General features: G+C 39.7%; 1 protein-coding gene and 1 pseudogene across 1 annotated transcript in view; both read left to right on the top strand.

The window, feature by feature from the left end:
* Slc25a21 (solute carrier family 25 member 21) overlaps positions 1-23,809 on the top strand; it is a 473,302-nt gene that overhangs the window by 279,480 nt on the left and 170,013 nt on the right. Inside the window, exon 2 of the mRNA XM_048362495.1 lies at positions 922-970. Within this exon, the coding sequence (XP_048218452.1) occupies positions 922-970 (49 nt within the window). The remainder of the gene's footprint in view (positions 1-921; positions 971-23,809) is intronic.
* Positions 4,276-10,571, top strand: LOC125363568 (annotated as a pseudogene).

Here is a 23,809-nt window from a genome sequence, read left to right as displayed (position 1 = left end):
ACATCAGTGATGATGTTTGCTAAATGTTCATCATTATGTACAGTGTTATAATTGTTATTTCTATTATAGTACTATTAACAATTACCACAGTTATTTTTACAACTGTTAGTACATAAAAACTACTTAAATGACTACAAAGGTTCCATGCTAGTGGTTTGTAATTGAGTAGTTTTCTCTGCTCAATGACACAACAGGAGAGAGGGTTTTGCAAATGATTTGAAAGAAGCTATAAAAGTTCCATGCTGTGTAATAGTCACAATACCAGGCTTTGTGGGACTTAAGACTACTTCTTAGGTGAGACATCTTAGACAAATTACTTAATTTTGTGTGCTTCAGCTATCTCATCCATGAAATAAAATAGCATAGAGTTCTTGAGAAGATTGAACGAAATAATCTAAGCACAGTTTGGACCAATATGGAGGACAGAATGAGTATTAAAGTATCCTTTGCTAAGCTATTAGAGGATTGGATTCTTGTAACTACCTTGTAGGAGAAGAATCATTATTACCTTTATTTTATGAATAGTAGGACTAAGGCTTATGATGATTTTTCCATGACAGAGGGAAAGGAAATCAAAGACCCTTTCTCCCATAATTCCTTCTTTCTCTTCCTTTTCACATATATGATATATATCATATAACATATGATATATTTGGATGTGTTGTTTCCTCCTTACTAATAGTCTGATTCAATTTTCATTTTCTCACAACTTTCTCCTACCTCCCTGAAGTTGTAAGGAAGTACACTCTTCCATATATTATTCCCACTGAAAGAGAATCATACTGTGCTTCTATTTGCTGTCATGACCAAATTTCTAAATTCTTTATTTAACTCTTCATCCTTGAGAAATTAATAGAGTCAAGAAAATAAGAGCCAGCATTTACATATGTGTTTATTGGACTTTTCTTTATCATCTTTCAGGTCTTGTAGAAATTTGCCTGATGCACCCTCTCGATGTAGTGAAAACCAGGTAAGGTTCTGCATGAACAAGTTTTATTGACTTTGGCTGATATCCAAAATAAGATCTGTCAGATCTTATGCTAGAACTTGTCCTAGGCTGGTAGCTTCTCCCTACAATAGCATTTATACTTGCTTTTTAAAGAAAGTACTATTTGACAGATAAAATGTGAGTGAAAAGCATGTCTCGGTAGAGGTCATCTGAAGGTATGCAATATTTTATTGCTTTCACATGGCAACCATGAGGTATGATTTGTGGCTATACTAGCAAACGGGATAAATTTATCAAAATGATGTAAAAACTAAACTTTATCCAATGAATTATGATAGCAGATTTTCATTTGGTGCTGCATATAACACATTGCTTTTTAATAGCATTTTGGTGTCGAGTTTCAATTTTTTAAATACATTTCTTCAAGATGTATAAAGAATTTATTCCTGCAACTGTTTGCCAATGTAAAGTGATGTATTTCCAGAAAAACACATTTGCTTTTAAGGGAAGATACAAAGCAAGGCATTTAATATGTGTACCAAGAGCAAAAACAAAAGTAACAACTTGTGAAGTTTAATCGAATTTCCCTGTGACTGAATTGCTGAACTCCTTATTTTTTCAGCTTAGAAGTTCTTAGAATGTAGTGAAAGTTTCCATTTATCTGCACTGAATAAAACCAAAAAACACCCTTCCTAGGTTGTAGTATAATAGTAGACACAGTATGAAACGTTGGTAGTTGAACAATCATTTCTGTTAGATAACACATGATGAGTCAGACTGCCGATGTGGTTGATATTTTCTTTAGTCTGTCTAAGGAATGTGGCTACATTTTCCTCCTAATGATTACGTATACAGATGTGTAGCAAAAAGAAAAGAATGAAAAGTAAAAGGCAGCCACTAACATATGTGGATTTGGGTGTTTTTTTTTTTTTTTTTGCCAGTCCTGGGCCTTGGACTCAGGGCCTGAGCACTGTCCCTGACTTCTTTTTGCTCAAGGCTAGCACTCTGCCACTTGAGCCACAGCGCCACTTCTGGCCGTTTTCTATATATGTGGTGCTTGGGAATCGAACCCAGGGCTTCATGTATACAAGGCAAGCACTCTTGCCACTAGGCTATATTCCCAGCCCATGGATTTTGGTTTTTTGCAACAAATATTCTGGGCCAAAAAGGAAATGTAAGAGGAGATAATTTTTAAATAGGAATAAATTCATACCAAGGAACAATATTGTCCATTACAATGAGAGAAAAACAAAAGTCTTTTTGAAGAACTAATTTAAGAATAAATGCTTAGAACTATTGTTTTTTAGCAAAGAAAAAGATTAGGTACAAACAGAATCCAGTAAAAGAAGTACTTGTTCAAGAATTGTGGGAAATGAGCTATATAATTCATATTAATTCATTGTACCATGCTGCAAGCAGTAATATGCAAGAAGAGGAGAACACATCCTTAAAAAAACCTGAGGTTTTATCTGGTGTATCCCATATCCTATTTTGACAATGCCTACAACAAGTTAGAATCTAGTACCTTTGGAATACCACATCATGAAAAAGTGACTTGCTAAAACCAGAGGTTTTATGTATTACCTCTTAAAGTTTATCTTATTCATTTTTATTTTCATCAAAACAATAATAGATACATGGCATACAATTCTTGTGGGTATAGTGGCTCTTACCTATAATCCTAGCTACTCTGGAAGCCAAGACCCGAGGACAGCAGTTCAAAGCCAGCCTAAGCAGGAAACACTATAACACTCTTCTTTCCAGTTAACCACCAGAAAGCAGAATAGAGCAATGGTTCAACTAGTAGAGCATTAGCCTTGAGCCAAATGGATAGGATCTTGAGTTTAAGCCCCAGGCCTAGCACAAAAATCAATCAATCAATCAGTGTCAATCAAGATAGGCCAGCTAATGCATCAAGAAAGCTCAAGGCTCATTGAATCACAAGGATTTTCCTCATCTCACACTTCACATTGACTGTGAGGTAATAGGTTACTCCAATCAGATTGCTACAAAACAGCAGAAATTTATTTCTCAAAATTACAGAAGCTGTTAATCCAAGATCACAGCACCTGCAGATTTGTTGCCTGGTAAAGGTCTGTTTCCTGGTTCACTTGCTCATCCTGTACTCACGTGGCTGAAGGGGCCAGGCAGAACCCTAAAATGTGTCTTTTTATCAGGACAGGAATGAGGCTTCCACTCTCAGAACCCGGTCACCTCCCCATAGTTCCATCTCTAACACCATCACTTTGGAGGTTAGGATTTCTACATGGAGATTTTAGTGAAGGACACATACAGAACACAGCTATGAAAGGCTGCTTATTGACATCATGCGTGTTACAGAGGTCCGCTTTCATCCCTGATTTCACCATTCTTAGGGAAGGAAGTGCAGAGCTGAATGGTCTGGTACTGACAACTATAGCTCTGATCACAAGTGTCATTTTCCCCATGGCCTATGGTTAAGAACTCATCACTTGAGCACAGCAGATCAACAAGAAAGAAGCATGATCCTCCTCATCACCAGAAGGAAGAAGCCTGGGTGTTTGTGTGCCACAGGCATTTCTGTCTCAGAGTTGATAAGCATAAGCCTCCTCTCTCTCACCCATCAGCTCCATTCCAGATGGAAAGGCATTTGACTTACATCCAGTATTTCTTTTTAGACCTCACGTCCATACTTCTAAATATTGTACTGGTTGCACGGGGTTGACTAGTGCTCCGTACTCTAATTCATGCCCTTCCTGGAACCTTAAAGTATCATCTAATTTGGAATTAAAGTCTCTGCAGATGTAATTAGTTAAGAAGCAATTATGCAAAAATAAGGCACATCCTAAATCCAATGATGTGTATTCTTACCCAAAGAAAAGAGACTCCAAAAAACAGACATAGCAGAAAGATACTGAAGGCAGAGATTGGAATTACTCATCTGCAATGTAATGTACACTGAGGATTACTGGGTAGTACCGGGAGCTAGCAAAGAGGAATGGAACAATCAGAATGCTAATACAGACATTTTCTTAATTTGGTGATTTTAAATATTATTCATGATTTTATAATTATGGCTTATGCCTGCTTCCCTTCCCTTCATCTGTCCCACTATTCATCAATAATCAACTGCTGTATTATTTTGACTATGAAAACATTGTTCACTGCTGAACCAACTTGTGCTCAATGATTCATTTTCCTTGAGTTAATTTTTGTCTTATATTTACATTCTTTCTTCTTTTGTGAGACAAATGCTAATTTCCATCTCTTCTCAAATGCCTCTTCAGCTCCTTTTCTGTAGAAAAGCAGAGCTGTCATTTCACTACTCTTTTCCACATTGTCACACAATGGGCAACTTGTTGAAGGTAAACGTCTTAAGATGACCTAGCGTTTATGTTAGGCATCTCCTCTCTTTTCTAATGTCCATCTTTGGGGATATTGTTTTTCAGAAAGAAAATCTTTTGCTCAGGGTTGTATGTGGTATCATCATCTTTCCAGGTTAGGAAGAAGCTTCTGCTAGGAGCTGCACAGGTTCAATCCGCAGGCAGCAAGCCTGGAGTGATGAATAGAAAGGTGGCCAAGAAGAATACATTGAACTTCAAATAAATCCTCTTCTTTTCAGTTATCTTCCAAAATATGTTGTTTCCAAGACCCAGTGCTTCTGCAGGTCTTTACTCATGTTCTCCTCCTCAGGTCTTTCCACTCCTCTGCAAAGGCACCCTTCATCCATTTCTCCACTCAAGTCATCTTACAAAAAGGTGCTGGCACTGTACATCTAGGTTTAGTTCCTCCCTGGTCTTCTTTGTACTTATTTTCACTACTGTTCTTTTGCTGCCTGTATTAGAGAGCCCAACAAGAGAATATACCCACTCAGAGTATATGAAGCAATGGGAGTTTAATGTAAGGAACCAATTGCCCAGGTGATCGAACTGCTGAGATGCCAACAAGTCAGTGACGCAACCCAGAAAGTAAGAACATCACTGCCTCTCCAGATTGGCATGGAAAAAGGAGGAGGTTGAACTGCCATCCTGGTGCTGTGCTGGAAGTTGAAAGCCTGGTGAGTTTGTCCTGTGTGGATGGCATCCCAGAGGAGACTCATTCATTGCCAGGCTTTCTGCTTGAAACACCAGGGAATGGGAAGAAATCCTAGTTCTCTCTTCTCTCCGCCTTCACTTTCCACATACCAGCTTCTACTGGCTGAACCCAGGGAAGCCTAAGAGGCCCGGTATTGCAAAGGTCACCCACCCCATGTTAGGAGTAAACAGAACAAGAGAAGAATGAGAAATGGATCTGAAAACAGAATCAGAACTGATGCACTCTCATATCAGTAGGCTTTGATGAAGAGGCTGAAATAACATTCATTCCAAAAAACATGATGAGCAGAAGTTCCTATCACATTTTAAGTGATTCAAAATTACAATTGATAATGGAGAGATTTCAGGCATTCTGAAGCTATATAGAAAACAAACTATTCTGTTCAGTGTCAGCAGAGGGACAAACCTAATATGGCTATAAGGTAGTCATATGAATTAATCAGTAATATTTCTCTCGTATTCTTTTCTTCCCTCTCTTTGTATTTTCTTTCCCAGTAAAGGCTTCATTTTTGTTAGTTTCTCCCACTAAACACCAGATGCCCCAGCACCCTAAATCATTCTTTATCATTTCTGTTGTGTTTCATTTTTGAATTGGGCATAAATCAAGTACAAATTAACTTAATTACCAGTATTGGAAGGACTGAACTTTTAAGAACACTGGTTGTCATGATACCACTTTGGGGTATATATCTGAAGGAATGTAAGGTGGGATACAGTAGAGATATTTGCCTATATTTGAAGTTATCTTCATTGCATTGTTATGTTTACTCACTATATAGCTTACATGGGATCAGCAAAGGTTCTCATCAACAGATGAATCTATAGACATTTGTACATATACACAGTACATTTATTCAGTCATAAAAATGAAATTGTGTCATTTGCAAGAAAGTGGATGAAATTTGAGATTATCATGTTAAGTGATATAGCCACATTTAGAAGATGGATATTGCAATTTATTTCTTATATGTAGAGTCTAGACCTAAAATAGTATATGTACATACACATGCACTACACAAATACATAGATATATAATAATTATAACATGACAGGATGAAGGAGGAGGAAAGGAAAATAATTTGGAAGAAGATTGAACAATGTTAAAAATATATTGTGTCTATATATAAAGATGGCCTAATAAAACCCACTAGATAGTAGAGGGAAGAGCACTAGTAACTGATAATCTGATTAAAGTACAATATGTGAACCGTATGTGCAACTCTTTGTACTGTCAGTATACACTAATTTTTTTTGTCAGTCCATGGGCGTGGACGCAGGGCCTGAGCACTGTCCCTGGCTTCTTTTTGCTCAAGGCTAGCACTCTACCACTTGAGCCACAGCACCACTTCTGGCTTTTTCTATATATGTGGTGCTGAGGAATCAAACCCAGGGCTTCATGTATGCAAGGCAAGCACTGTAACACTAGGCCATATTGCCAGCCAACACTAATTGGTAACAGCAACTGGTTGCCAAAGGACTGCAATGTTCTAGAATGTGCTGGGGAAGGTGAGAAGGGAAGAGGCGATTTCATATCCCCTTGTCGATGAATGACTATGGACTATGGAAAGGTCATTACATACCTTGGCTTTCATCCTTCCTCCCACCAGGACTTAATGTGCATATTTAACTTCTCATACTTCTCTCAAAACACTAATCATTGAGCAAATTATAAAGACTCACATAGGTTGAACTCTTGGCATCCACCTGTTGTTACGAATATGCTTTCGGGTGCTTTTATTTAGGCAGTTGAGATTGATTTACACAATCCATTGGTGGCTCACAAATCCTGAAGCTACTGAATCAGAAATTTTGATATTTCTGTTCTACAACCTCTAGGTAGTTCTTTACATAATAAGCCCAGGCATAATCACTGAATAGCCTATAGGCACTTGTGTAAAAAGTCATGTCGAAATTGCTTTAAACAACACTGTTAATCGTTTCATTAGCCCGTGATTCTTTTTCTTTTTCTTTTGCCATTCTTGGGGCTTAGACTCAGGGCCTGAGCACTGTCCCTGGCTTCCTATTGCTCAAGGCTAGCACTCTACCAGTTGAGCCACAGTACCACTTCTGGCTTTTTCCATATAAGTGGTGCTGAGGAATCGAACCCAGGGCTTTGTGTATATGAGGCAAGCGCTCTACCACTAGGCCATATTCCCAGCCCCTATCCTGTGATTCTTATTTGTTTCATTTTTATAAACTCCTTGGTTAACAAGGAATGAAACTGGAAGACCAAAAAGCATTTCTTGGGGAACTCATACAGGAATCTATGACCTAGAGCCAGAAACAACACATTGCGTCCTGCTGTGTGGGGTCACGGGGGCGAAAACGAGCACCAGGGGATGAAAACGGAGTGAGCACTGGTTGCTCTAGCGGGAAGGTAAATGACTCTGATGGGTAAAAATGATTTAGAGACAGAAGCCCATCTCAAACTTTATTAAAAAGAGAAATCTGAGGATGTACTATGGTGAGAAGCTGCTTTGAGGGAGTCCAGCAGAGAGTGAGGAGCGAGGCCCAGGACATCTCCACCCCGCTTTCCCAAGGAGGAGGGGCAAGCAGCAGTGAACTTCAAATGCAAGCTTAATTTAGAGGCTGGAGAAGGGGGCTTGCAGCAGCTTTGGAGCCAACAGAACAGTGGGGTGGAAACAAGGAACCAAGAACACTTTTCTCCAATAGACATCTTTCTTTCTTTCTTTCTTTCTTTCTTTCTTTCTTTCTTTCTTTCTTTCTTTCTTTCTTTCTTTCTCTCTCTCTTTCTTTCTTTCTTTTGATCTCTTAATCTCTCTCTTTGTTATCTATCTTAATTTCTTCCTTTCTTTCCTTTTCCCTTTCTTCCTTACTTTCAAAAAATCCTTTTAAAATGCAGTGGGAAAAGGTTCAGGTGGAGTAGCCAACAGAGCCAGCAGAACAGAAGACTTTAAAACGTAGCTGTACCTAGGAGGGTTATTTCCATGTGTTAATGATTTTGCCTGTATTATAAAACATTAAGATCACATTTACAGTTAGGACATGGTTACAGTTGAATTCTGCTAGAGATAGAAATTTATGGTGCCCCCACTGCCATGCTTCCAACCATGGATAGAATGTGTCTGACGTGCAACAAACAAGGAGTAAGAACCACAATTGTATAAACTATGCTTATACTGGATCTTTGTCATATAGGGAAACAGTCTTTACTTTAAAAAAATCAGTTCTCTACACCCAAAATAACAAGATTATGATACATTAAATCAACCATAATTCATTTTATAATCTGGAAATGTTTCTAAATCAATTGATTAATTGTAAATGGAATTGTGTTTAACCGCACCCCCCCCCCCGGGGGAACATGCTATATTTGAGTCATGTTGTATAATTTTGTAACATGTTTATTACTCTGTACATAATTTGTGTTTTGTCTAAATCTTAAAAATAAAGCATGGGTGTCTATTTATAGTACCATAGCTATTATGCCTAAACTAATTAAATATCCTTATAACAAACATCGCTAATAACAAAAGCTATGTTCTGTTTTGGTATTGCATCTGTTTTCTGCTCAACTGCAAAGGGTTCTCCTTCTAAGATGATCCCAAGCAGAGAACAAGAAGGAAGAGAGACAATGCATTCTTCAGGCCTGTCAGTAGGGTTCTGCACACATCCTTTTTGTAAGCTGAAAGGTAAATAATTCCTAAATGGCTTTCTTATCTCTGCCATGGGAAAGTGAGCTACTTCTAAAATGAGCACCAGCCATTTCCTTTGCTCCTCCCTCCAGTCTCCATCCAGAATTTTGCCCCAGTGGCTCTTGAATTTCCAACCATTAATCTACTTATTCAACAAACGCCTTTCACAATTTCTCCCATAATGAGGTACTTTCCTCAAGTCATGACTTAAATTCCAATTTAGAGTTATTATCATTTAATACAAATTAGTATCCGAATAAAGAACGGAATAGTATCAGAATAAAATACTTGAATTAAGAATGAATAGCTTGCCAGGTGCTTGGTGCCTCACACCTATAATCCTAACTGCTGGGGAGGCTGTGAAGCTGAAGGATCTCTGTTTGAAGCCAACCCAGGCAGAAAAGACTGCAAGATTCCATCTCCAAAATAACCTCTCAATGAAAAGCTGGAGGGAGAGCGAGCTCAAATGGTAGCGTGCCAGCTAAGCAAGCCTACGTTTCTATGTTCAAACACCTCAGTACCAGAATACAAATGGGTTATGTTTTCAACTATAACCCACGTATAGTTATGCAAATACAAACGTTCCTCAGCTGGCCATCTATATGAAAGGTCAGTGTTGGTAGTGGGGGATAATTTAGAACTGTAATCTTGTACAGTCTCAGTTTCTATTCCAGGCCTAGCTGAGCTAAGCTCTTAACTCCTTCAAGAAGGAAAGCCAAACGATGTAACTCTGCTTGTTCTTTGGCTCTCCGGTACAAAGCGAAGGTGCCTGTCCCAGAAGAATTAGGACTATTCCTTAAAAGCCATGGGAGGTAGAAGACAGGAGAGGTGAGGGAGAAGGTAAAAATGATGGGCGTAAGTTATACTCAATAGAACGATGAGGGCTGCGGAGTAGGGGAGCAGAGGCCGCAGGTCCAGGCGCCATGGCTGCGGAGCGGACGGGGCCGCCGCAAGGCTCTGGCGGCCGCGAACCTAATCGGTGTGAGCCCCGCGCCAGGCCCCGGCCCGGGCACTCGCTCAGGGTCAGGTGACTTGTCTGCAAAGCTGTGGGATGTGAGCACAGGGCAGTGTGTTTATGGCATCCAGACCCGCACATGTGCAGCGGTGAAGTTCCATGAGCAGAAGCCCGTGACAGGCTCCTTTGACAACACTGTGGCCTGCTGGGAATGGAGTCCGGAGCCAGGACCCAGCACTTGGAGCGCACCCGGGGCGGTGTATAGCGTGGACTGCAAGGATGAACTGGATATCTTGGTGAGTGGCTCTGCAGACTTCACTGTGGAAGTATGTGCTTCATCTGCTGGGACATGCCTCAACACCCTTACCAGGCACACGGAATGGGTCACAAGGTGGTTTTACAGAAGTGCAAAGTCAAGCCTCTCTTGCATAGCCCAGGAGACTATATCCTCTTCAGTGCAAACAAATATGAGATCAAGATCTGGCCAATTGGGAGAGAAATCAACCGCAAGTGCTTAAAGACATTGTCTGTCTCCGAGGACAGACGTACCTGCCTGCAGCCAAGGCTTCATTTTGATGGCAAATACATGCTCTGTAGCTCAGCACCTGGTCTCTACCAGTGGGCCTTTGCCAGTTATGATGTTCTCAGGGTCATCAAGACTCCTGAGGTAGCAAACCTGGCCTTGCTTGGCTTTGGAAAAGTCTTTGCCCTGCTGTTTGACAGCTGCTACCTGTGCATCATGGACTTGAGGACTGAGAGCCTGATAAGCCAGCTGGCCTCTCTCAGAGTACAGAAAGTCAAAGAGAGGCTCCAGCTTCTTGGCAGGCGAAGCGTCCTGGCTGAACAGACTGGATGGGCACAATGACACAGGGTTGGTCTTTGCCGCCAGCATGCCTGCCCACAGTATTCACCTGGTGTTGTGGAAGGAGCATGGCTGACGCCACTGACTGACTTTGGGTGCGGGGGCAGCGGGTTTTCGGTGCAACCTCTGTGGCAGCCGACTGCATGAACCAAAGTTCTCACCTAATGGTATCATCACGCAGTGCACAATCACTTAGCTATGTTTGTCAGTAGCCAGGGCTTGGGGCAGAGGGAAGGCTTGTTTTATTGACATACAACACAGCATGCTAATGGCGTACACCATTGACTTCATTTGTACTTAGTTATATTGGTCAGTACAGGAGGAGGATTTGGGGCTTCACTTTCTTGAATGGAATACTGGTTTTAAGAAAGTTAAATGAAAAAAAAAAGAAAGTTAAATGATTCATTAAGTTGCTAATTGGTTGCCTATAAAATCACATTGTGTCTGCTATTAAAGCTTTTTACCATAAGAAAATAGAATAATGAAATTGGTTAAAATTATCTTTAAAAGGGAGCAGGAACAATAGGGAAGAGTGATGAAAAGGGTGAATTTTATCCAAGGACATTATATGCATGTATGAAATTATGATAGAGAAATCCTTTGTATAATTAATATATGCTTTTTTTAAAAAGTTATGGGCCACGAATTAAACTGTTGGGATGTGTACTTAGATTTCGGTGGTGTGAGAAATCCTGACAGCATTGAGGAAAATTCAGATCTTAGCTAATTGTGACTCCCAACAGCTGCTTTTAAGATGTGCATTCAGTGGGAATTCAACCTAATGAGCTCTAGAATTACTGAGATTCTAGCACAACTGAAAAATGTAGTTAGAATTTTCCAAGATTGTTTTCTACGATAAACAAGTAGTCAGTATCCATGTAGAATATAAGGACATTCTACAAGACTCTTTTCCCTTTTGTGAAGCAAGAATAAAAATTATAAATTGCTTTCAACAAACATAAATTTGAGGCTAAAAGTGGAATGGTTGTAACTGTGAACCATGACCAGATATTGATAAAAGTGTTTAACATTCTGGGAAAATCAAGTAATCCTTAAAATACCCCTGTTGAAGTGGCTAAATAGCCTTCTTGCTTTTGCTTTGTAGTCAGGGTGCAACTGAGATTTGGTTTTGACATAATGAAGAACTTTGCAAGATAACAAAGCTGGATATAACTTGTATACTCTAGGCCAAGTTCCTGTAGGATAAAATTTTCCCATTTGGGGCTTATTGAATATTTTCTCTGGGGAAAGGCTTGTGAGTATCTGATAGGTCACACACTTCCTCATTATAGGGAGGAAAAGCATCTAAACTTAAGTTGAATACCATCAAAGCTTGGTAATCAAAAATCTATCCAGGATATGCATTTCTCTTTTTGATGGAAAAAATATAACGTATTTAGTAAAATTCTCCTTGTTAGATCTAACTCAATACTGCTAAATATTTTAGAAATTGAGTGATCTCTGTTTCTGTGTCCTTTTACATGATGAAAAATTTGAAAGTCTTCATTGGTTTTAAACAATATACTATCCTGAAGTTTGAATTGATTAGAATGCCAGGCCATTTTTGTTCAGGAAAGAGAAGTTCGAAGCCCTGTTCCCTCATGTTGCTGTCAGGCCCCCCTGGGGAGTGAAATTCACATGCTTCAACTCACAGAGGTCAGAATGAATTCATTCTGGGTTGCCCTATGGGCTCTTGCTGTGTGAGTCAAGTGAAGGACTCTGGGACTTGACTCCTCACCTGGAAATTCAGAGTGCTCCCTAAAATGACTTAGGAGGATTCTTCCAGTCAGATGTGCTGTTTCCCAAGCTAGGCTTTCATCATTTGAACATGAAGTGACGTTAGCACATACCCAGCAGTGGGATTTCTCTACCCCTTACTCTCTGACTTCTCTCCTGTCTCAGCACCTTAGCTCCACACTCTGCCTGGAATGACTGGCTCCTTCTTAGATTTCAGACCTCAGCCAGCTGTCATCTCCTCAGAGAGTTTTCTCCGGCTGCTTCTTCTCCAGTGGCCTTTGTCTGTCTCGTTCTCCCTACCTTATTTATCATGTTTGTAATCTTGCCATCTCATCAAGTTTATGCATTTGTGCACAAATTAACTGTTTCGTGCAACTCCATGGGAGTTCAGACATGCTAAAGGCAAAGCAGGGCCTTTTTCTTCACTGATATAGGTGTAGGGGTTAGCAAGAGTGTTGGGCTCAGTAAGTACTTGGTAGGTGCTCCATAAGTACTTGGTAAACGAGTGATCACATGATTATCATTGAAAAATGGCCACAACATGTATATTGTGAAATGATATAGTTAGAAAATTCAAAGAAGACAAAAATAATCCTAGTTTTACTCTAATCATGGGTTAGGCCTTATGTCTGGTAACACGACAGAATATATGCATATTTCTTTGGCTATTTTCTTTTGGTTATTTCTGGGAATTTGATTTACTTTTACTACTAAAACAGGGACTTGCTTTAGACAAAATAAAAAAAGAGAGAGAAAGGAGGGAGAAAGAAGCAAAAGGAAAAGAAAGAAGGAAATAAAGAAAGACAGAGAAGGAAAGAAGGAAAGGAAGAAAAAAAGAAAGAAAGAGAAAAAAATGACCCTGAAATTTGTCCTCAGGTTGAAGAGTTGGGAAAGTGCCATTGTTTTATATTTTGATTTCCCAGAGTGTGAGAAAACTGTCCCTATCCAGATGCTTGCCAAGTTCTGAGAGAACATTTAAGAGTGTTTCCCGGGTAGCAAAGGGAGATAGTCGGGGTCTTGTATGCGGGTGTTCCAGGTTTCAAACTGTAGCAGGGGAATGGGAGAAAGGAGGGAAACATTCCCAAATCAAACATAACTCTCAGGAAATGAGCCAGAACACCTGTGAGAGGTCGTGGGTCAGAAAATACAAACTCAGGGTTCAGAATTTGGATCTCATCACACAAAAGAAAATGGTCATAGATGGCAGAGCGAAGAAAATCTGGAATCCTGTAGAGGAGTCAGGAATTAAAGATTCTGTCATTCTAAAACTCCTTTCTCCCATGACTCTATGATGTTTCAAAAACTATTTTCAGAATTGACATGGAAACTTTCTGGTGGTCTCTTGTTGCTTAAGCATCAGGGTGAGAATTATTTATCTCTTTCTCTTAACTCCCAGAGGTTCGCTTTTACAAACCTCTGAGCTGGATTCTTTGGCCGGTAGTTAGAAGGCTGTTAGGATGGGGGTGGGGTGGTCTAGCATCAGAGCTGTAGAGACACTGCAGTCCTGAATCAATGAGAAATTCACTTCTAGGAAGAGAAAAGAGGTTTTGCAAACGTTGCTTCATAGGACCGCCTAGGGTATTGAGGGGTGTTTTTCCATCTCATTTCCCAGCTCTCAGTTCTCTGAAATCGGCTTGATTTTTGCCAGGTGTCAAATTATAACCCTCCTTGTCAACCACAAATGACTAATGATTAGCTTAATGACTATACAACAAAGTTTGAAACTCACATTGACATTTTAACTTGCTGGCTATGTTGTGTTTTCATAAATTGTGAAGAAAAAAAAAACCCAAAAGCCAATAAAAACAAAACGTTAGAGTTTTATTTGCAATGTTCACTCGCAGTTACTGACCCTGGAGTCAACTGAAGGAGAAACAAAATGGAGCTGTGCTAACCCATCTTTAGGCCTGTGCTGGCCAGCTCAGCCCATGATGGGAGCGCCCCTCTCCTGGGGAGAGTTAAGTGATGTCAGCGCCACCGGGCAGAGCACTATTTGACCCTTAAACTGCTTTACATATAAGCTGCTGTTTTCTGCTTTCTGCCATTTCCTGGGAAGCAGCAGGGCTCACATCTCTGATACTCCTTTCCAGCTACCTAAAGGAAGCGGAAAACTTGGAATGATTTCACTGGTCATTCTCTGTTACGTAGTAATTTTGAGACAGCCTCTCCATTGCTTCTCTTTTCTTTCCATTTTTGGAAAAATAGCAAGGTCTCAGCAAGTTTCCTCCATATTTACGTCGCCTAGCCCTCAATGTGCGCCTTGAGAGCTCATAAAAACAAATCTGCCTCTCAGCTGGGCAGTCGGTAATGGGACCTGGAGCCTCTCTCTGCAAGGTCACCTGTTTAAATAGAGACTCCTGCCGCGCCGCCTGAAAGGTGTTTCCATCCTAGGGATGCTGGCTTGCTCCCGGCCGGCCTGTCTTTTAAGGAAGCAGCTTCTGGCCCTGGACCTGTTCTCCAGCCAGTCTTCCTGTTGCCAAGCTGTGAAACCCACACCAGGCAGACCCGGACATACACTGCAGCATGGTTGAAACTTTACAAAGAATTTCCTTTCCACTAAAAGCAGAACTCTGTTCTGTTGGGCTACTGGACTGCATTATAGAGTCATCAAATGGTGAGAAAAGTGAAAAGACTCCCCTGAAAATGAGAGAGCTATAAAAATCATGGTGTAAAATGATGCCAGTAGTTGTTCATAGGAATTAACTGTCCTTTTGCACCAACAGCAAGCTTCCTTGGAAAACACAGCAGACAAACTTCCCCAAATTACATGGACAGAAAGCTAACCAAATATCCATGGTCGTTGTGGCACTCCTGGGCTCTTTCCAAATGACTCCCCATTTTCTGCATAGGATACATTTCCAATCTCCATGGCTGATTCCTTCATGCCCCTGCACTCCTTAAGCCCACCCAATTTCTACCTCCTTCACATGCTAGCAGAATTCACTAATGAATCACCAGCCAGCTCTTTTCCCAAGCATCTTCCTTAGCATCTCCCAGTTTAAGGAGGGAACAGTGGCGAGAGATAAATGAAGAGCTTCTGGGTCCTGACTTTAGCATTTCAGCCACGACTACTGGATCTGAGCAGACGTTATCACCACCGTCCCCGGGCCCCGTACAAACTGAGCAGCAAGGACTTCAGGCTGAGATCCAAATCAGGACTGGCCTGACGGCTTCAGAATCAAAGAATAAAGTTGAGGTAGAAACAATATACAGAAAGACAAACTCAAGAGAGAGCAAACAAAGCTGGCAGTTCCTGGTTAGGGTCATAAAGCCCTGACTTCCTTTACAGACCAACAATAAACAGAGTCACCCACCAATCAGTAAACATTCCTTACCACACCAGTGAGGATTTGTATTCAGACACCAGATTGGGTGCTGACTTGTTCAACCTGCCTTTCCCTTCCCCCAACTTAATGGTAATCCCAAAGAAGTCTCCTTTTAACAGTGAGCCAGGGTTTCTCAGTCGCTGCTCTACTGACACTTTGGACTGGAAGGTTCTTTGTGTTGAGTATCTGTTTTGGGTGTGATAGTATTTTTCCAGTATTCGTAGGCTCTACGCACTAGATGCCGGCAACACTTCCTCCCAATCTAACAAACCAAAATGTCTCTCTGGACTTTGCCACATACACACAAAGATATGTTTTTACCCTTTTTTTTTTTTCCTGTTGAAACCCACTGAGTTAAAGAGAGGAATTAATTTATTGTCTCATGTAGAAGAGAAATAAATGTTGATATGTTACAAGTGCCAGAATGTGATATCATCAAGAGGCTACCATGCTGAGAAGTTCTTCCACAGATAAGGAGGCCTATACCTCTCAGAGCATGCGTCAGATCATCCAGAAGACTGGTTAAAACCCAAACGGCTGAGCCCCAACCCAGAAGCACTCATTCTATCAACCTGGGTGAATTCCAATCATTTCCCTTTCTGGTAAGATTGTGCTGATAGTGGTAGTCCTGAATATCATTGGACTGGAGTGTTCTGGATTGGTATTTAACTCACCAATGGTGACATAGCTACAGACGAAGCCAGGATATTGTTTTAAGTCTCTGCTTGAATATTTCTGCATCTTCCTCTTGATTGCTCACATCCAGTATCATTTGGCCTCTTTCTGTATACCAGTCAGTGCCTTTCCATTCAACCTCTTCTCCTTGGAGATTCCCAAGGAGAATATTTGACTGTTTGTTCCCCAGGACATTTCTTGCTTCTGAATTAATCCATACCTAAGAGACAGGGAGTTCTTACAGGGTACCCTGCTTCTAGGTGCTTGTTAATCATCTTGATTTCAAAAAACAAACTATAAGCAATGCTGTATCAAAGGAGTGTTTTGCCCAGCAGGGAAGAACATGTATCACTGACATTGTTCAGAATCACCAGGGCATAGTAATATAAAAAGTACACCAATGCTGATTATTTTGCAAAAATCCTGTACAAATTTTGGACTCCCATATTGCCCGTGTCTTTTCTTTTTTTTCTTTATTCTTTTTCTTTTCTTTTCTTTTTTTTTTTTTTTTTTTTTTTTTTTTTGCCAGTCCTGGGCCTTAGACTCAGGGCCTGAGCACTGTCCCTGGCTTCTTTTTTCTCAAGGCTAGCACTCTGCCACTTGAGCCACAGCGCCACTTCTGGCCATTTTCTATATATGTGGTGCTGGGGAATCGAACCCAGGGCTTCATGTAAACGAGTCAAGCACTCTTGCCACTAGGCCATATTCCCAGTGGCACACTATTTTCATATCGGCCTTCGAAAGTTCTAAAGGGCAGCAACATGCATCCTGTGCCTCTAGAAAAACACAGAAAACACCAAATACCTCCCTGATCTCCAGCTTTCTGTGCTTTTCTGTATTCTGTAATTCTCCCAACAAGCCCAAGGAAGAACCATGAAGAAGTATTATCTCCATACTATAGATGAGGAACCTGAAACTTAAAGAGCTCAAGAACTGAGAAAGACTCAGGATTCAAATCACACTCTATGTTTGCTGTTAGTTATTATTGCTATCTTAGCAATGTTTTCCTTGGGGAAAATTTCTCATCCTTCCTGTCCCAACTCAAGTATAACTACCTTTGTAAATCCTCTTCTACATCTTCCTGAGGAATTAGTTATCCCTTTCTCAGTGTACACATGTGTCTATAATAAATATAATATGCATGTTTCACATTATAATGTTAAATTGTTTTGTTCTTTAACTTTTAAAAGTATCTTTAATAAGGTGTTTTCAGTTCAACATACTAGTTTGTGAGTATAATGCATCTTGATCAATGCCACTCCTTCCACTGTTCTCTTCCATAATATTCAATATGGTCTCCTTTATAAAAATACGAGGTCATGTTGCATTTATAGATGAATTCCTAGGATCTAGGTACAAGTACCTTGCCTAGTACCAAGTAGGCATTATGTAAGTGCTAAATGAATGATAAGTTATTGAAGAGATGATACACCTCAACTTTATTGCCTTATATATACTCAGATCACATCAATCTACTAGCTGTCAAACCTAACACTTAAGCATACACTTCTGGTTTCAGTAGTTTAAAAGATTTTCACCCTACCTACTTTTGTATGGAATAGGGGAAAAAATAACAGACCGTAAGGGCTATACTCTCTAATCCAAGTGGAACAACACCACTAGATGCATAATGCAGCAGTGTTTGTTGGAGGGTCTCAGAGGACACCTAAGACCTCCGAATAAATAGGGTGTTGGCTGATGCAAGTCCCAAGGGTCAGACCATTAAAAAGCTGTGGCATTTGTCACTGGTCCAGCAGAACCAAGAGTAGCCAAGTTGGAGCAACCACAGCAATTCAATCCGTGTGTGTGTGTGTGTGTGTGTGTGTGTGTGTGTGTGTAACCAGCTATTTAGTTATGTGAGAGCATGTTTGCATGTCCAAATGGGCAGAGGGAGGCCTGTTCAGTCAGGAGAGGTCAGGCTACACGTCGGACCTAAGAGCAGGAATCCTGGGAAGTAAGGAAATGAACCCAGTATTGTTCTGCTAAGCATCTTAGGAAGTGATTTCTCAATGTTAGAAATGAACACAAAAACAGTATGTCTTCGAAATACCATGTGTCAGAGCCTGAGAGTTTGTGAAAGTTGATAACTAAGGTAGTGTAATACTATGCTGTACAATACCCAGACAGTATGCTGTAAAATGCTTTACTTACATCCAACCTTCACACAGGCCACTTCTCAGATTTGCAGCTTTGGAGTTGTTCTTGAGAGGCACTAATGGAAGCAGAGCCCTGCTAATATATTCATCAAAGATATGTGATTTAGACCTTATCAGTACAGGTTTCAAATGAACAATTTCATTCCTCCCCTCCCCTCAAATATTTGTTGTCTAGTGTGTTCTAGTTTCGCATCCAGTTCTAGTTTGTGTGCTAGTTTCAGTGCCAAATTCCTTAGTTATATTCTGTTTTATTTTGGTTACTGAGACAGTCATAGTACACTGCAAATACTCACAATTTTCACAATAAGAATGTCATTATTTATTATAAGAGATACATATCCTAGCAGTTTTACGATTTCCTATTTCAATGTATGGAAGCAATTTGATCATATTTTATGCTTATGATATTCATTATATTCAAATACAGTGTATTTGGTTTCCATGTAAAATTTTAGAAGTGCTTCCTGTATGGCTTTTTTTACGATATATTTAAATCTGAATTTGGTTAGCTCTGTGTTTGTCTTGGAAATATTAGAGTAATGATTTTCTCATCCAAAATTTTATATATTCTGCCCAACAGAAGATGGTAAATTTCAAAGGACTCTAGTGCCATACTGTACACACAAAAGAAGACAGTAAGACTTCATAATTTTATATGAGATTATTCAATTTTTCTAACTTTCATAATTTAGTGAAAATGACATCACTTCATATATGTGGATGAATTTTTCCCTTAAATGAGTTAAGTCCCATTACGTAATGCTAGCAATGATATACTTTCAGCTACAATAGCCACATAATACATAAGGAATTACTCTGACACTTTAATATGCTGTCACTTTAAGATACAACATGAAGTGTGAACAGTATGCAGGGCACATTTAGCAGGTGTGTCTAATTGTTAGTTGTTGAAGGTGTTTTGTGGTTTTCTAAGTAGTAATGGTATCATTAAGAAAGTATGTAGAATCTAGGAAGAATGCTGAGTGGATACAGTGAACAAACTCCGTTCGTGTTTGCTTGTGGTGAGCCAACAGATTAGACTTCGTTGTTGTTTTCTGTATGTATAAATAATTTTGTATTTGGCCTATGCCTTTTTCTTGTTAGGTCTTTCCTGCTCCATTGAGTGAAGGAAATAATACTCAGCATTCTCAATTGTGTCAATGGTGCAGATAGATAGATAGATAGATAGATAGATAGATAGATAGATAGATAGATAGATAGATAAAGTACTTCTGACTTTTTGTTAAAGTCTGCAACTGCAAATATAATCATAAGGTTGGTAGGAAGGGAAACAGATCTATTTCTACTATTTAAAAATTATGCAACAGTGTTTTTATTAACTCATCCAAATGTTTAGTACACTTGGTATCCTTCTAGAGTACCATGTTCACTATTTAAAAACTGGAGAAAGCTGTGTCCTGGTACATCATTCCTATAATGCTAGCTACTCAGGAGCTGAGATCTGAGATTTGAATGCTTGAAAGCCATACAGGGAAGAAAGGTCAGTGACATTCTTTTTCTTTTCATGCATTTTTATTGTTATTATAAAGGTGATGTACAGAGGGGTTAACAGTTACAGAAGTCAGATAAAGAGTATATTTCATTTGACCAGACATCCCTTCCCTCTCTCCCAGCTTTTCCCTTCCATCCCCATCCACAAATTATATGGTTCAATCCACATAGCAGTATCACTGCTACATTTGTTCACCCTTTGTCCCACCATTTCTGTGCCTCCTCCCATCCTCCCAAAGACAGACAGACCAACAAACAAGACAAAAAGTAAAGAAAACAACAATAGCAACAAAGAAAAAGTCCCTTGTTTCTATTTCCTGGGATTTATTTTTTATAAATATTTTTATATGATCAGAAGCACATAGGCATTGCCCTTTTGTGTTCCTCTCCTAAGAATATCCTTCCCACTGTGTGTGAATGCCTAGAGACCTGTATAATTTATCATGTCCCCATGTATTTTTTTTTTTTTGGTCTCAGATTAATCAGGAAAAAGCTGAAGTGGAGCTGTCACACACACACACACACACACACACACACACACACACACACACACACACGCCCATATAAAGAAACTGTAGGTAGGGTTCTGTGAATTGGCAACTAAGAGAAGAATACTGGTTTTGAAATTTAACATTAAAATGGAAGTGTTCTTGTGAATGGAAGACACAATATTTTTCAATAATCAGATATTATGCCATTGAGAGTAATAATTTTGGCATAGGTAATGAATGATTCCCTGTTCTGGCAGAGATTACCAATTTTTCTCATAAGCAGCTGTATTTGACTGATTATTCTTCTGACACCAAAGTTAGTATTTTCCTCCTCAGCAAATTACAATAGTCATAAAAATACACTTTCTTGTCTCAATTTATCAGGCGTTCCTGATTCTTAAAATGACATGGGTTAAGGCTATGAACAGCCCAAGGTGACTTGCCTTTCTTGTTTCTTAAAATCTTACTGCCCGATTCCAGAAGCTCATGGATATCAATTTGTTAGCTGGGCTCTAGTTAAGGTAAAGGAATTCTGATCAATTTGCTCAGAATTGTCTCCAGCTGTGAAGGTTTCCGTCCATGGTTGAACAGAAAGAAGCTAACCAAACTAAACTCTCCCTTAATTGCTTGCCTCTTTTTCTTATGCCACTGAAATTAGGTGTGCTTGGGCCCTTAACAAATCATGTGATGCATATTACTGCCAGGTTATCTTATTTTGGGAATAGTAAGGTCAAGTTTAATCAACTATTAATGATGCTAGCATCAAAAACTTGTTTATAATAGTAATCTTTTCTTCTAAAGGAAGATACCAGGCAATTCCCTCTACATAGTATATGCCACACTTTGAAGTCTTAAATGGTATGTCTTACTGAAAAAGGACTTTAGTGGGTCATAATGTTTCTCTTCCATCTCACTATTAGCAGTTGTAGTAAAGGATAAGAATGGTTGGAAAACAAGGTTCTGTGTCACCTGACAAGTCCCCATGTGCATTTTCTGGGTTCTGCATTAAGTCTGGATTTCTCATAGAGAGTGAAGGGGTCCCATGGAGCATAATCAAGACCTAAATATTGCTCCCTTAATAGATGCCCACTCCCTGCTCTCCTTTTTGGCTGACTGGTGCTAAAATCTGTTCAGGGACTTTAGTTAGGCTTTTGTGCCCTGTTACAGTTTCATTCGATGCTTGGGTAGCAAAGGTATATGGAGAAGGCAAATGTTATAACAAGCAGTGAACTACCAATCTGTCTTTTGGAATGCTTACAAGCTAGGCTGTGGACATCATGTTTGAGGGATTGGAAGGGAAAGAAGTGAAATCTGATGTCTAATTAAGTAGTTTTCTGGGATGATATTCCCTTTCACTGCAGAGACCGTAGTAGAGCCTTTCCTTCACTTTCTTTCCCTATCTTCTAAAGCAAGCTAAGATATGGAAAAGATTTCATTTTAGTGCAAGGTAGACTTAGGTTGAAATACAGACTTACTAACTTTATGGCTTAATTACTTATGTCAGCTCCAGTTCTGTAATCTACAAAGTAGGAAAGGTGACATCCACCTCATCTCATCCTTGTGTCACATACTTGTGTCACCTGCATAGATGCAAAATGCCCTTATTGCTTGGTAACAGTCGCTACTTCTGCGCAAATATGATCAGGTACGATGGGAAGTCTATATGAATGTCTCGCTTTCTTTCTCAGTTGGAGAGCTATTTGGACATGCAGGTGGGCTTAGGGGCTTCAGCCCTTCCTACAGAGCTGTCACGATCTTGCTCCTGTTTTCTTTTGCTTTCCTTTCCTCTTTTTCTCTCAGCAAGTTACTCTCCCTTCCTGGGTTCTGTGCTGCGAATGTCCCTGGCTTGTTTTCACTGTCTCTGCCTGTTCTATTTTTTCTGCCATAATGCTGCCCTGTCTCCTTCTCACTCCTCCCTGCTTTCTGTACCTTGTAGCTTTGCCTTTACCCACCCCTTCCTCTGGAAAGCCTCCTCCCACCCTCCGTATTTCCTCATCAAAGAACTTCACTCACGAGTTAGAGCCAGTATCCACATTAAATAGAGTTGAGCTAATGAGTGGGCTAATGAATTAGCCAGTAAATTAATGAGTAACTAGGAGTAAATAAAATGATGATATTTTAAGTCCAAGTCCTTGATTCTGAAAACTTAACTGAGCAAGCAAATAGATTCTAATGGTCCCATTTCCATTCTGGCATGAGAGTTAGCCGGAAATACATTTTGGATAATTTTCAAGGTTCCATCAGAGGTCTAGGTAGACTGCCCAAAACATCAACATAGGCCAAAAAGTTTCAAAAGTACCTTTCCTATCTTATTTAGCTTTGAATTTATTTAGAGTTCTTTTCTCTTCCTTCTTTCTATTTTTCAATTTTTATTTTGTTCATCTTTGGAAGTACTGAGGATTGAACTCAGGGCCATTTGAGGCATGTTTCCCAGTCCTTCCCAGATAGGGTCTTACCACTAACTCCTGCCCTGGCCGGCATTGAACTACAATCCTCCTGCCTCTACCTCATGAGTACCTGGGATTATAGTTATGCAACACCAAACCCATTTATTTGTTGAAATAGAGTCTCACAACCCTTTCCCCCATCCTGGCCTTGAACTGGAATCCTCCTGATGGCTATCTCATAAGCAGCTGAGATTATAGAATGTCCCACTGTGCCTGGCCTTACTACGGTTATTAGATGAGAGTGTTGAATACATGATGGGTGATCCAATAATGTTTATTTCACAGAACTAATATAAAAGAAACTAAATTCTTACTTCTCCCTCTGGAATGTTATTGATAAAATAATCTATGTTAACTGGAGTTAGATGGCTTTGTACTTTTTCTCTTCAAAGGGTGGTGATAGTTTTTGCTTATCCTAAAGCATAAACATATAAGCTCTTTTCAACACTGTTATTGTTTTCGAACACTAGATTTGGTCACTCTGTGTCATTCCTTAAATGTGCAACTCTTTCTGATGCTGTCCAAGAGTCAAGCATTAGACATAAAAGTGCTTGTGATAGAAGGGCTTAAAATTTAAATGATTCCCCAAACTCATCCTCATAGCAAATGAAAGTGAAAAAAATATGGATAGGCAGATGGAGAAATAAAAGAGGGGTTGGCGGGAGGTAGCCCCCAGGAAGTCCAAAGCAAACTCAAGTTCTCATATTTTATGCTCTAAATTTATTTTAGTGTTGCCTTACACTTCACAAGATACCACTTTTGTACTTATTCTAAAATTTTTAGTACATCAGGATTGCGAGGATTATTCACTATGCTGATTTTATGACTTTGCAAATCCCCTGCATGTATGATTTGGGAAATGCAGAATTAAGAGAGCATTGTGGTGTGTTTCCTATGAATCATTTGGGCCTGTGCTAACAAAAAGATAGATAACAAGTCAGATTGTATTTGATTACAAAAGGGACCCCTT

This window comes from Perognathus longimembris, chromosome 14, assembly GCF_023159225.1.
Source record: "Perognathus longimembris pacificus isolate PPM17 chromosome 14, ASM2315922v1, whole genome shotgun sequence".
In the NCBI taxonomy this organism is placed as follows: Eukaryota; Metazoa; Chordata; class Mammalia; order Rodentia; family Heteromyidae; genus Perognathus; species Perognathus longimembris.
This window is presented reverse-complemented; position numbering and strand designations above follow the sequence as displayed.